Here is a 14,911-nt window from a genome sequence, read left to right on the forward strand (position 1 = left end):
TATATACATACATCAATATCTGACGTCAGCCAAGAAGTTATTGAGCCTTTTTCAAACGAAGCTGCATGTTCAACTAACAAAGAAAGACAAATGATATACGTAATTATAATGCGCCTTTGGAAAAATATATTTCTTCACAATGACATACTTCTATGCAACAAACTCCATTCACTCACCAAACTGTCTACTTATATCATTATATCATAAACCTCTACATAAATATCTTCATAATTACAGTACAAAATATTTCAAAAAGTTACGTACTCAACAAACCTTACAACAACCATATTTCCTTTAATATCACTGTACATGACATCACACCTTTCCTAACTGTTAAGTGAACATAACAAAAAAGGTCTATGATGATGCATACAACTAACTCTAACTTTAAATGTTTTTCTTTATGCTCAATACACAACAACACTCCACACAACCTCCACCCACCGACAGCACTTAAACATTGCCAGCTATTGTCCAGTGGGCTATTGCATCATTAATGCTCTCGTTTTATTCATATTATTATTATTATTATCATTATTATTATATACAGTATTAGTCATAGTATTATTATTTTAGTATTAAATAGTAATTTTTAAAATATTGTTATTGGTGTTTTATTGGTATTTTTCTCATATTATTATTATTATTAATATTGTTGTTGTCACCTTTATTATCGATATTATTACCCTATTATTACTAAGTAGGCCTAGTATTATAAATATCATCATTATTATTATTACTAATTAGTATTACTATTATTATAAAAATAAACATCTTTAATTCATTATTGCTGTTATTAATATTATTGCTATTATCACCTTCAATATCGTTACTATCACTAATTAGTATTATCAAAATAGATATTTAAATATCGTTATTAATACCATATTAGTATTATACTATTACTAATGTTAAAATAAATATTACTATTAATATTAATTATCACCTTTATTATCGTTATTATGACTAATTAGTATTATTAAATTAAATATATAAAAAAGAAGTGTCACCGACATATCACCGGGGATTCACGTCATTGGATGCATCCTTGTCACTGATGGGTTTCAAACATAGCCCCCAATGGTCGAACAAATATGAAGGACTGAAGCGAAATGTCTGTCACTCAACAATACCAATTGTTCCTATTGTGGAGAATTGATACTAGATGATATGCACCCCACCTAATTTTAACGTAGGCCTAATTCTTGGGTGTGGTTCTAAAGAAAATAGTATCGAAAAGCACGCCATCGTGCATTCATTTGATTTTACTCGGATTCAAAATAAATTTTTAACATTTAAAAAATCATAATGTGGTTTTTCTATTTCAATGTTTTATGATTAGGTCTACAGTATGTACTCATGTTTTAGCCTGGGTTCAGGCCCTAATTTTGGGTTATTCACTCTTTATTACACTTAGTTCGCGCCATACCTAATTTAATTGGCGTCCCATACCCGATATCTTTTTTTTTACGTCTCTAAATTAACTTTATCATTGGTGGCGCTGTCCAGAATGAGAAAAATATTAAAAAATAAGAGACTTGTGGCAAGCCTCTCATGTTTTATGTCAGTGTTTTAACATGAAAAAAAATTAAACATTAATACTGTATATGTGTTTTTATTAATTATTAAGATTGCTTAAATTGTTAATGTTACATTATTGTCAGATTTTATTCCATTCTGTAAGTGGCTGGTTTTCTCTGTTGAATAAGAGTACAGTGTGAAGAAATGAATACCGTACAATGATCTCACGACAATAATCAGAATTTTACTAAAATAGCTGTGTACTTCATTTCAATCATAAAAAGTAAAAGGATGCAAAAACTGAGTAATATGTACATTACATTTTAATTATAAATAACTTGTGGCCGAGTTGACTTGTGGCCGAGTTGACTGTGGCCGAGTTGACCTGCTTCCTTCAAAACTGCCCATACATATCCATGCGCATGCCCAGAATGATCTATCAGGGATTTTCCACACATGTACAGTACTTGTCTGCAAAGAGTATATAACAGTTATATACTCTTTGTTGTCAGTAGTGAAGTCACAATGCGATCGTGATTGCCTTTAAACGGACGGTAGAATTAAGCCTACAATATTTTGAATTTTGTTGTTTTTAGATAATAAACAACATTTTAAATATGGTAATAATACTGTAAAATGAAGACAAATAATAGATTTAGATAAGCATCACGATCTACGTGGCCCACATGGCTTCAATTGGGCGATGTTCTAGGCCTTGGCTGGCTAGCGTCTTTCCTACACGACTAGGCGAGAAAAACAAGACGATTGTACACAAATCGTACGTACTGCATGCCTATTAGAAATTGTTATTGTACAAACAAATTTGTTTTATGAACCACCAATTTCCTTGGTTTGACAACATACATGAAATTTAGTATCTGCTATAGCCTATTTCAGTCAAAGTTTTTGACTTTCCAAGCAGATTTTGAAGCAAATAAATCTAGGCTAGGTCAGCAAAAAATTTCCATCCTGTAGCTATTCTGGCTCGGCAATATGGTCGGCAATTACCGACGTGAAATTTGTGGGTTGGTTTTAATATATATGTTAAATACATTTTAGTAGCCATTCCACGGTTTTGATCTTCCTTCTAAAGCTAGAAAAATTCCCTACTTCGAGGTCTACTTCGAGGCCTACTTCGATGCCTGGTGGGAAAGAAACTTTCCCATAACCAAGGTTCCCATGGTGCTCATGAGGGTATGAAAGCATATTCTTTGTACGCCACCTTCAGGAATGTGGACAAATTACACTGCAAAGACAAAAGTAGGTAAGACGCTAAATATACAGTAGATGACTAGCTATTTTTAGCAGGGTCATGGCAATGGCAGTGAAGGTGTTCAAGTGCGGTCATCTACTTCGATGTCACCATTAACTTCGAATCATCTATCTGATGATCATACTGTATTTATAACAAAAATTCACAAATAAATTGTAAAATATATTTTTAATGAAATGTACATATATTTTAATATTCTGATATAAAAGTATATGTAATTAAATAAATTAAATCATAATCGTAAGAGTATTGCACTACTCCTAGGACTGTATTATGACTAATTCAGAAATTGATAAATAGCTTTTTTTATTGACTGGACTACAGTAGTAAAAATGTTAATATTATTATTATTTTATTTTTACAGATTTTCCACAAATGGCCGTTAAAGAAGGTGATCTGGATTGTGTTACTGATGTTGATATTGATAGTGATGGCATTTTTAAATACATTCTTATCAAAATAAAAGGCGAAGGCTGTTCAAAGTATATTGTGAGAGGGCATGCTTGGGCCGAGTATCATGGTAAGAACTGGTTAGTTGATAAATTGTTCTGCTAGGCCCAGGCTAAACATCTTTCAATTATGGAGTTTGTCGTCTATTTTTATTAGTATACCGTAAATGCATGAATAAGCGCCACTCTGGAATAAGCCCACACTGAAGCCTCCAAAAATGTTATAAGCGGCACTGGGCTTATATTTATGGTACTGCCTTTTTTTAATAAGTGAAAACCTGTTAACAGTGTTATTTTATGTTTTTACTTTAACAGCAGATATATATGAAAGGGAAGAAAAATCACTAGGAAGAATTAAAAGTGAATGTGTTGGTGGTGGAAGAATCAAGCATGACAGTAAAAACAAACACATCGTTGTATATGGTTACTCAGTAGTAAGACAAGCTTTTTTTAAAAATACAGCGAGACTTTTTATACCTTGTTTAGCGAACCCGCTTACTGCAAATATTGATGATTTCAAATAAAATTTTATTTTTTGGCCAATTAGCGCACCCACCACCATGAAAAATGGAAATTTCAGTAAAAAATAAAAGTTTTTCTTAATTTTTATTACGTTCTCTGCTGCCTTGAAATCTCCAAAGTTAAGATATGTATTTCTTCCTAATCATATAAATTTCAAGCATTTAACCATCCTATTTTACATTCACCAATTAAATTTTATTTTTATTTTCTCCTCTGTCTGGATGATTTTGGCCAAACTACTTGCTAAATAAGAATAGAAAATTTTATTTTGTTTCCACCCTGCTCCGATAATGTTTAAAAAAATAAGTATGCGAAACAAGGAATAAAAAAAATCTAGCCTACAGTACATTTTATTTTTAGAGATGTACAGTAGAGAATTGTTTTGGTATGCAAGTCTATTATTTTGCTAGGATTGAGTACAAAAGACCTTGATATTCACAAGCACAGGTGTCCCAAGAAGCTGCTTCGGGAAGAACTTACAATGAGTTTCTTAAAAGGTGGGCGCTCGCTGCATCTTAAGACAGGTGACTCCGCTGCCTGTGAGCACTAAGTGAAGCGACTCCGTCTGCTGACTGTCGGTTGCAGTCTGAACGAATCATCATTAAAAACGATGCATTGCTTGCACATCGTGGCATTATGTTCTCCATAGAATGCATCTGCCTACGACCGTCGGACGCAGTCGTACTAGCTTAAATCCTGTTAGTGAGAATCAAAAACATTGGTTCATGTGCATGCATATTCCCATTTCTAGCGAAGTTTTTTCGCCTCAGCGAAATCAGTAGCTACGAACTGTTTCTGCTTTTGCGAAGCGAAAAAAGGTGCAACCAATCAGAGCTCACAAAGCGAACCAATGCTTTTGATTCGTGCATAGTGGAAAACGACTTAACACATCTTATATATACATATTATTTTGCTGTGCATAGCGATGCTCATGGCCAGCTAACTTTAGAGAGACATCACATTTGTAAAAACATGCAATCATTGTAATCTTGTGGGGAATGGGTTGGTTTCTAAAGATTTTTGCTTGTTTTTGAGAGTATGTGAGATCATGCCAATCACCGGGAGACTGTGCAATTTGTGGCAAGTTTGGGACGCCTGCAATCATGACTACTAAACCACACCACAATATTTTTAAAAAATTGTACATATTGTAGGTGTAACATTTTGTATATTCACTTTAATACAGGTAGGAAACACTCAAACAGTGATCTGATGAATATGATTCAAACACACTTTAAACTATATTATGCAGAATGAAGTTTATTTATCTTTATTTTCAGGGCTTTGGAAAGGCTGATCATGCTATCACAGTTGGTCTTTTAAAGAAAAAATATCCTGACTATGATAGTATAACATGGAACAATGAAGGTTACTAAACAGTAAAGTGTTACCAACAACAACATTTGAAAAATAAAACAGAAAACAACCTATGGATTGAAGAAGTAAAAATTGTATGTTTAACTCCGTAAATCTAATAATTTAAAGTAAAAATTTGTTTACTTTTAACTCTGTTAACTTTGTTACTACTAACGGTAGTCTCAGATTGACTTGATACGATTGAAGGAATGTGGCTGGGCATTATGTGAATTTTTAGTCCATAATGTTTCAATCCTGTGTACTCGTAGGAAATATGGCTTTGAATGAATATTTGGACACAATCATATGTATTGTGCCTGGAATGCTTGAAGTGTATAAGTAATGTTCTACAGAAAAATTTTGAATTTGTCACGGCATAACACACAATGCGTTTGCGCCTCAAGCCTATTCAGGTATGGGTGCCTGCCACTATCCATAGCAAAAATTACTTTATCCATTATATTTTCAACATCTGTTGTTAGAGTAGCTTTGATTCAGTGCTACAGTCGCGTTTATTGTTAATTGCAAGAGTGATTGCTAAATTATAGCAATGTTTCTTCACAAACTGTAGCTCTGAAAGTGAAGTGATCCATCGTAGCAGAGATTGGTGTTAAAACAGTTGGGATTTTAAATTCCAAGACTGACACATCTTTTGGTGTATCAGTCAATTTCTTTGCAGAGATTAATATGTATCGCTTTTATTCTCATTGAAGACATTGGTACGAACAGTTGCTGCTGTAGGCCTTTACAATCTCTTGCCTGCACAATGTATGTGATTTGTACAGTTTTTTGAAGAACCCTTTTGTTTTCTAAGATCCGATCTTTTTTCAGTTTTAGAGTTTTAATCAAGGCATTGGGTGTGTAGAATTTTCTTAGATTAGGACATAGGTTGATTGATGCGCTATTACATATTTGAGCCTTGCCAGGAGCAGATCCAGAGATGTCCAAAAGGGGAGCCGAAAGTTGGGCTGATCGAGACAACACTTTCCTAGGGGGTCCGGGTGAATTCCCCCGCGCCATTTTTGTGTTCTAGACGTCTGAAAATAACATTTGAGGCGTTCTGGACTGTCATTTTTTTTTCTTTTTCTTTCTTTTTTTCCCCTTTTTTTTACCTCCCAAAAGGGGGAGGGGCCCTAAATCCGCCCCTGCTTGCCATCCAAAAATTAGCGTACTGTTGCTAAATGTTAAACTGAGTAATTTGCAATAAGTGTGTGCCAGTACTTTAGTACAGAGAAGCTGTAAATACTGTATATTAAAAAGTCAGTTTTGGCATGGTAAGCTCTATACAGAGGCGGATCCAGAGGTGTCCCAAAGCGGGGCCGATCGAAGTAACACCACCCTAGGGGGTCTGGGAAAATTCCCCCACGAAATTTTTGTTTTATTAATGCCCGAAAATAACCTCTGAGGCGTTTTGGGCGATAAATCCACCCCTAAATACACCCTTGCCATATAACTTCACTAGACAGTTATGTGTGATGAAATCATGACAAAAATTAAAATCCCAACTGGAATCACTGCTTTTTTATGAAGTCTTAAAAAAAAAAAAAATTGACAGCAGTAAAATAAAATACAGCACCTACTCTACATATATGATCATCTATTCTCAATGATATAGAGCTTTGGTAAATCGACACATTATAACAAGAAACTTCATAGTTTTTGACTAATGTAATGTTTTATTTTTTCCACTGTAAAAAATGCTCACAGCTAGTAATAAAATTAATATAATACACTACAATACTCGACAAGTCAATCACATTTATGATTAACCACCTTAAAATTTATTCAGTCCAGGAATTCAAAATGTACTGTCCAATTGTGCTACCAGAATACCTCAACCCTTGGATGGTTGGCGCTGAGTTATGACATTTTATAAGGCACTTCTAGATGGCCAGAAATGGCACTCTCATGATTGTTATTTTTCTCCTATAATCTTTTAATTTTCAAAATATATATTTTTTTTTTTTTTGGGTGGGGGAGGGGGGTGCAGGCCAGCTGGTGGTCCCCTTGAATCTTCCAAATATTTATAAAAATACTGTAAACTCTTAAGCTATATAGCCATTATAGTGTACAGGTAATAGTTGGTGCAGGAGGCATTTTATCAAGACAACTTTCATGGCACAAACAATTTTTTCCAGGCCTTGCACCTATGATGTTCTTGAGGTCAAAACTAGCAATGAGAGCCATTAAGCATATATTATTGTTAATTACTGCAATAGTAACTAAAGTGCTAAAAACAAGTTTTGTTTCTATTTTTTTTTTATACAGAATTACTTTTTTTGTCTTACTAGCGGCAACACCATATACAAGCAAAGTGGAACAAAAACTGTTGATATTTTGAGACTTTCAAAACATTTATTTAAGCTTCTAGGAAATTGTGCTCTATGAAGTCACGCTGTTTAAAGATATTAATTATAAAGCCTTGTAAAAATGGCCACTTAAAATAGACCAATGTACATATGAGGGGAAATTTACAGACCTCTTAACATTGTATCCAAGATAATAAACAGTGTGATGACTAAAATCTGCAGTACACTTTCAAAATCACTGATTTTAGATTATCTGTGTCATTTCACTTAACAATTCAAAATATGTATTGAACTTGGATGTCAATAGTTAAGCCCGGGACATGGTTCCGTATCGTTTACAAGCTGTCTAAACGCCTTCCATATCTCTGGTATTTCGCTACACACAAGACCGCCTGCACGTCTAAACTGGGCTTCCTATGAATATGAAGAGTATTAGATGGCATTACAGTATTTCTGTTTGATTATCAGGATGATATGATCATTGAACGAAGAAAATTTGTTCTTAATAATTAATATTTTCTCCATGATGTAATCGAGTGATTGCAGTTCATCTGGTTTATTTGTATTTAATAGTTTTACTGTAATGATGGTGCTACCATATATTTTTATATTTATTATTATTGCTGCATGTCCAAGAACACTGTATGTCACAGGTTGTTGTTTACAGTATGCGGATGACTAAATCTTGTACCTGCAGAATATAACTTAGTTTTATGTGCCATCTTGTTTAGGTTTTTTTTTTTTTTTGAAAAAGAATGGCCTAGACACCAATGGCTAGTCTTTGCCTATGGGGACGATTGCACAAACTGTGCCATAAAAAATCGTTTTCGGTCAGCTGATTCCATATCAGGACAATAAAGAATCCGTTTTTGTCATCAGCCTATGAGATGGGAGACCCTGTCAGATAAATTTGAGATAAACATTTTATGTGGAGTACAGTACTGTACTTTTATTTTTTACATAATGTCTGGCAACCCTACAAAGTGTTTCGGTGGTGACCTTTAGGTTTAGGATTGATAAGATAGAAAAATTACCATTCTGTTGATGCCTCCAATACATGTCACTTGTCTGGTGTTGCCTGTGGACACAGCCCATTTTGAGTGGTCTTTGGTTTCCTTCTGTAAAATGATGCCAGGTAGACTTATCAACTTGATGTTTTGTACAGTAAATGTACTACTGCAGTTTGATTTAAGTTTGCCTCCTCCATTTTGCCAGGTTTCCGTAAACAGATTGGTTTTCCAATATGGAGCTAACCAGTTAGCATAAATATCTATTAAATAGAAAATAACAGTGAATTGATAATTGTAATAACAGAATAACAAAGTGAAATTAACTACTCTGGAAAATAAAAGTTATGCTGGACTTTCTGACTTTAATTAGTAGGTATTGATAATAATAAAATGTAACAAATTTAATTCAAAGTTGTAAGTATGGTTTTATTTTTCATCTATAGTTTGTATGTTTCAATATTTGTTTTATTACATTTATTCAAGAAAAGAAAAAACAGAATTTGTTTATATTGTATGCTAATTCCCTGGATTCCCATGTAAACACACATCACATAATGTTTTTGTGAGACTTTGGCAACATTATCCAAGGGGACACATAGGTCCATTTTGATAATACATCTATCTATCTTCTCCAATGAGTATTGGCCTCTGGTGTGAGGATTATCTTGTTACCAAAAATAATTGTATAACAGAAAACTACCTTTTATCTCATTTCATTTATTTTGTCATTAAAGATGAAAATAAACAAATAAACAAAAATAAAACATGAAGAAATACAAGAGAACAAGACAGAACTGCCAAAAACTAAAATTTATTACTGTCAGGTTCTAGCTAATAAAAAAAATGTGTAGAAAAAACAATAATCAAAAATGGTTGTCTGAATTTTAAATTAGGTCAAAAAAAAAAAATTTCAGCTTGTGTTGGCCATGTTTTGGAAAAATAAAAAAAATGGGTAGTTCAGAAGGACTTACTATTATTATTTATTAATAATGTGTTTATGTGTAAAAAGTAGAAAATACTCCAAAATACAACAAACACCATTTTTAATTCTATATTAATGAGCAAAACGATCTCAACTGTCGCATCGCCTACTGTCCAGCAAGAAGGGCCTATTCCAGCCTTTTTAGCTCGTTGAAAAAATATATTTTTAGTTGTAAAATGCCGAACCTCAATTACGTACATTTTGAGCCAACGCGATAATTCTTTTTATTTGGCCTTACGGCCTCTTGTGATTAGCTGATTCAGTTATAGAAAAAAGACCATTGAGGATTTTATAAAGTACAGTATATAAATGTCGTTGGCTGTTCCTGTAAAATGTGATATTTAGCGCACAATAGCAGTAAGCAGTAAAAATCAACAAAAATGTTAAAGTAACAACAATAGTGTTCAAACTGAACAACATCATTCATTGATAAAAATAATGACAAAAACAAAAATAATAAAAAAAAAACAAGATGAAAATGAATAATCATTAAAAGAATTAACGAGATTGTAATAATTTCATACCTTGGTTAAAACCTTTAGATTTGGAAAAACTTTGAAATTCTCTTCCAGCTTTTGAATATAATGTAACCATTTGTTTATATGGAGGTGTGTCAGTGTGCTTGTCATTTACAACATCCCTCAGACTTGGCACTTTGTCCACTAGCTGGTCTGGCAGATTAGAATCATATATTGACGGGTAGTTGTACAATAATTGCTCACCTATTAAATAATAAATATTATTGTACATATAACGTAATACCCCAAATTGAAGCCCAGTGGGCTTAATTTTGAGGTGAAGCCCATCTCGAAATGAAGCCCATGTACTTTTTTGCAAGATAACGTAGGCTTCTTTTTGAGATAGTACAGTTCTGTGCTGTTTCTGTGTTTTGGTGCATTGAATGTGTGCTTATGATTTGTATATCGGGTTTTAAATGCGGTATCTGTGAGCCAGATGTAATGCTTCGATTCTTCGTTTGTTGTGATTGTAGCTTTGTAAATAATTGAGGAGGTGAGGCAGTTTCCCGAGAGAAACAGCACAGAACTTTCAAGTTCATATGGAAACTAAAAGACAGCAAAACACAATACAATATCAAATGGTCCATTATTGATAGAGCCTCATCCTACTCACCCAAAACAAAGCGATGCAATCTATGCAATGCAGAAAAGTTTCATATAATTTATGCAGACAAACAATCTACTTTAAACAAAAGGCACGAAATCCTTTCAAAATGCAGACACCGTGCCAAATTCCTACTCAAAAACACATACTGTAATACCTAATTTGCATCTACACCGGCCCAACTCTACATATACACGTCAAATTTGAAATTCCCTTCACTCCTGAAGATTGCCTAGTGCATGAAACAGCCTGTAGAGTGAAATTCCTTATTATTAGTAATACCTGTATTAGATAATATTTTTGATACATACCAGAATATTGAAATTTGTAACATATTTGATAACCATTGTAAAACATATTTAATAAAAGCAATGACTGAAAGAACTGAACTAATGAAAAACATTACCACCAATATTTAATTTTTACGTTATTTACTGTACTTATAAACTTATATTTTGTGTCATTTTTATTTATTTATTTACTTTATATTCTGTAATTGAATTCTCTTCTTTTTTTTCTTTTTTTTAAAATTTTATTTTACTTTTTTCTATCTTTTTTTTTGTACATTAAGTTATTCCTTAATTACTACAGAATAATGAGAGCATTTGTTTTGTTTGTCCAGTATTTTTTCTTTACTCATTTTTCTTTTCAATAATTCATTTTTATATGTTGTCAGTTGTTGTTTTGTAACTGTTGTACGGGTCGAACCTCTCCTGCGCGAGAGTGTTCCTCTGTTATAAAAGAGAGAACCAATAAATCTTATCTTATCTAACTTAAGCCTACTGATAGTGCTGTAGACAAGATAACAGACAGTATTTTTTTTTTTTTTTTTTTTTTTTTTTTAACTTAATACAATATTATTAGTCAACACAGTTAGGTATGTTTGATCAAGAATTGATGTTTATTCAAATCAAAAGATGCCAGAGGTTCTAGTGGGTTCTTCCCTGATTCCCGGGCAGCCTTTAGTGAGCCAGCACCCTCCTTAAAATATAATATTGCAATGTTTGTTAATTTGTTTACAAAATCTTACCTATCAATTGAAATTGTTTCAAGTCAAATGTAATACAAAGGAAGGACTGGCCAAATGGCAGGGCATTGTTTGGCCAGACATAAGATTTGTTGGCAAAGTCTGGAAACTTTGGGGTACTGTGTATCAGCCAAAAGCCAGATGAAGAATCAAATGCTAATGCACCTGAAAGATATATGGATTTCATTAAATACATTATCACAATCATCATCTTTGGCATATTCCTGAATTAATATATCATTCTTAGGAGTAAGTTTTACCATTTACAGTACTGCACTGTGCTAACAGGGTTTTTAAGTACAGTAATCACTCAAGACAAGCATACTCTAATATAATTATTGGATTTTCTTCTTTTTTTAAATTTCTTTAAATTATTGCGCTGTCCTAAAAAGGCATCTTCTAATCAGCTTTTTGTTGTAAAAGTTACCCTATAGTGCAATAAATTAAATTAATTAAATTAATTAAATTAAATTAATAAAAAATAAATAAATAAATGGTTTTTAAAGTGCAAGATGATTATTCTATAACACACGTGGGCAAAGTGCAGTCTGCAGGCCACATGCAGCCCGACAGCATTTATTTTGCGGCCCGCAAAAACGAATTAAAAACCCTGTGTGCGCCCGTCAACCATCTTTGGCTAGAAAACATCTTGTTTTTTTACGGCCTGACACCCATGATCTGTAAAAAGTAATATTAAAACTCAGAATAAATTGGTATAGAAGGAGTGCATTAAGGTTTTTGGCAGCACACTGGAACCATCTGAATTTAGGTGCAGCCCTCAGTGGTAATCAAAAACTTGCTTTGGCCCTCCGACCACTTTTTATGCCCACCCCTGTTCTATAATCTTCATCCTGAAGAGCTGGACCCCAAAAAACAACCTGTAAATATTACTTTTTTATGTCTGACAACTCAAACAATAGTAGTTAAAGTTTAATCAAACAAACTTTTAGATTCTTGACATTTGTACTATCTGCACATTTTATGAATTAATTAATAGATTATTAACAATGTAAAACTTATGAATTTAGATTGAATGTCTTAAAGTACAGTATCAACATTAGCCAAGCCCAATATCATGAGTTTTTAAAGGTCTGCTCAGCATTTTATAGGATGCAGTCCAATAGGATTTATTGCCTGGGAATGTCTTCGGTTGTCAAGGGAAAATTAAACATTTAATATTCTATGATGCAATAGACCTATCGCATCTGTGTTTAACTCACACAGACCTGGTGTGTCAACCAATCGCGTCGAGCTGCTTCGTACAACGCTGTTTTAGTTGGCCTTTAAGTGCGAATGGGACAGAAAAGGAATGTCCAGCAAAACTGTGGATTTAAGAAAAATGAAATTAGAACTAACCTTTAGTATGACCCCTAGATGATGACTTAGGACCATTCGGCCATTCATCATTGTACATTATGTAACCAACATCCTGATATCAAAATGAATAAAAAAATAAATTATCGAAAGTGGTGGGTGTTTCACTTCCAACAAAACATGTTTAAGTATGAGCTGTTGTTTGTGTGTAGTAAAGAATTCTAAAGTCTTTGACAATGTGTGCAATGAAAATTAAATTTATAATTAGTTTGTACAGTGCATGCATGATGCAAACAATTATTTGTTTTCACTATCATTTAAAAATAATAAAATTTAATGTAACTTCCTTAAACTACTGTAGAAGCATGCAGTAAATAGGACCATTCGGCCATTCATCATTGTACATTATGTAACCAACATCCTGATATCAAAATGAATAAAAAATAAATTATCGAAAGTGGTGGGTGTTTCACTTCCAACTAAACTACTGTAGAAGCATGCAGTAAATTGTTTGAGCTTAAATTTCTTTAACAGGAAAAAGAACAATTTCTGAAAAGTAAACTCACACCACATTAGTTTAGAAGGGTTTACTGCACTACCCAGTGGCTGATTCAAAGGGGCAGGACCAGTGGCTGATTCAAAAGGGCGGGGGGTGGGGGGAAAAACTTATTCCCACATAGATATGTCATTACACCAATTTAACTTGAGGATTTTTTGTTTAGTTTTACTTCTTGGTAGCATAGAGTACATATTTTCTGGTTCAATTAATACTGTATATGTTTCAAGTATTTCCTTATTGTTGAGGATCAAAAACGTTCAATTCTGTGACCCACCAATCCGGGCTACCTGGCTTTTGCACAAAAATGTCAATACTATTTAATTGGAACATAATTTGATTGTCGGCAATCGTGAATTTGGGGAAACTGTAACCAAAAATGAGAATTTATATCAAAAGTTGCTACATAACTATAGCCAATCAGAAGACGACTAACAATGATGTTTGGCTTAGCTGCAAGGCCCTCAGCCAATCACAAACTACCTTCTATGCCATTTGTCCAATGTAAATAGTAAACAACACACTCCACTTGCAAGTATGGTGTTGGACAGAAGTTCTTCAAATGATAAATCTGAGCCGGTTTCAGGCATATTTTTGTGATATATGTTGTAAGAACCTAGAGTATGGTTGTGTCATTAAGCGTAAACAGCTTAAAGAAATTTAAGGATGTGCAACTCTGTGGAAAACAACAAATACGAGTCCTCAGTAAGGCCTATTAAGTTTCCGTCGAAGCTGATGAATAGCCTACATATATAACGAAGGGGATCAGGGATGGTGGTGCAAGTAGTAGTAGTCAAAATTGCACCGAATCTGTTTAAAGGTACGTGTGTGGTTACATATAACATTAAAAATGGTATGGTATGTTTTACTTAATTGAGAAGCACTAAGCGTCTCTCTATCACACCACACACGAAGACAGGAAGCCCTGCCTTTTCCTCAAACTGGGGTACTATCGACAAAATAACCACAGAGTACTGTATTGTGAATCAAATACGATGATGTTATATTGTAATAAGCATATTGAGACAATAATGTTGGCAATGAATCGACCCAGCATAAACAACCTACCATGAAGACAAATTAAGAATAGCCATCCACAATTATATAGCAACTATTTACTACTGTCTACCAAGAACAATTACTACACAAATTGAATCAATTCAGTTTTTTGGGGTGGGGGATATGCCCTTCAGTGACTGTGCTTAGACTAAGTAATTTAGGCTTAATTTGATTTTAATGTCTTCATGAAAAGAATATAACAAAATTATTATATTAATAGTACAGTATGCTTTATCTACATAGGAATCCTTAGACACAACATAACAAAAAATATATTAATTAATAGGTATCAAAACTGACTTAAGCTAATAATATTTATCAACACTTTGATGTCCAATTAAACATCACCACCTGCATTTAATATTGTATTATACTGATACTACTTATTTTTTTTTTTTTTTTATTTTTTTT

General features: G+C 33.3%; 2 protein-coding genes across 4 annotated transcripts in view; one reads left to right on the forward strand and one right to left on the reverse strand.

Annotated features, from left to right (window-relative positions):
- The window catches only part of LOC117118906 (14 kDa phosphohistidine phosphatase-like), a 10,489-nt gene extending 3,818 nt beyond the window's left edge, over positions 1-6,671 (forward strand). The window contains exons 1-4 of one of the 2 annotated variants that reach the window (XM_033263637.1): positions 2,108-2,299; positions 3,159-3,314; positions 3,559-3,677; positions 5,046-6,671. In XM_033263637.1, the coding sequence (XP_033119528.1) occupies positions 3,170-3,314; positions 3,559-3,677; positions 5,046-5,141 (360 nt within the window). In that variant the 5' untranslated portion in view covers positions 2,108-2,299; positions 3,159-3,169 and the 3' untranslated portion in view covers positions 5,142-6,671. Of the gene's footprint in view, positions 1-2,107; positions 2,300-3,158; positions 3,315-3,558; positions 3,678-5,045 lie in introns of those variants that run through there. The other variant, XM_033263636.1, reaches the window with a different exon arrangement.
- Positions 6,672-7,073: 402 nt separating this feature from the next.
- Positions 7,074-14,911, reverse strand: part of LOC117118905 (plancitoxin-1-like) — a 15,581-nt gene continuing 7,743 nt past the window's right edge. Inside the window, exons 3-7 of one of the 2 annotated variants that reach the window (XM_033263634.1) lie at positions 12,928-13,000; positions 11,575-11,736; positions 9,947-10,144; positions 8,465-8,700; positions 7,074-7,844 (exon numbers count right to left, since the gene is read on the reverse strand). In XM_033263634.1, the coding sequence (XP_033119525.1) occupies positions 7,731-7,844; positions 8,465-8,700; positions 9,947-10,144; positions 11,575-11,736; positions 12,928-13,000 (783 nt within the window). In that variant the 3' untranslated portion in view covers positions 7,074-7,730. The remainder of the gene's footprint in view (positions 7,845-8,464; positions 8,701-9,946; positions 10,145-11,574; positions 11,737-12,927; positions 13,001-14,911) is intronic. The other variant, XM_033263635.1, reaches the window with a different exon arrangement.

Source organism: Anneissia japonica, unplaced genomic scaffold, assembly GCF_011630105.1.
Source record: "Anneissia japonica isolate Jap-2015-1 unplaced genomic scaffold, ASM1163010v1 scaffold288197_len338424_cov179, whole genome shotgun sequence".
Taxonomy (NCBI): domain Eukaryota; kingdom Metazoa; phylum Echinodermata; class Crinoidea; order Comatulida; family Comatulidae; genus Anneissia; species Anneissia japonica.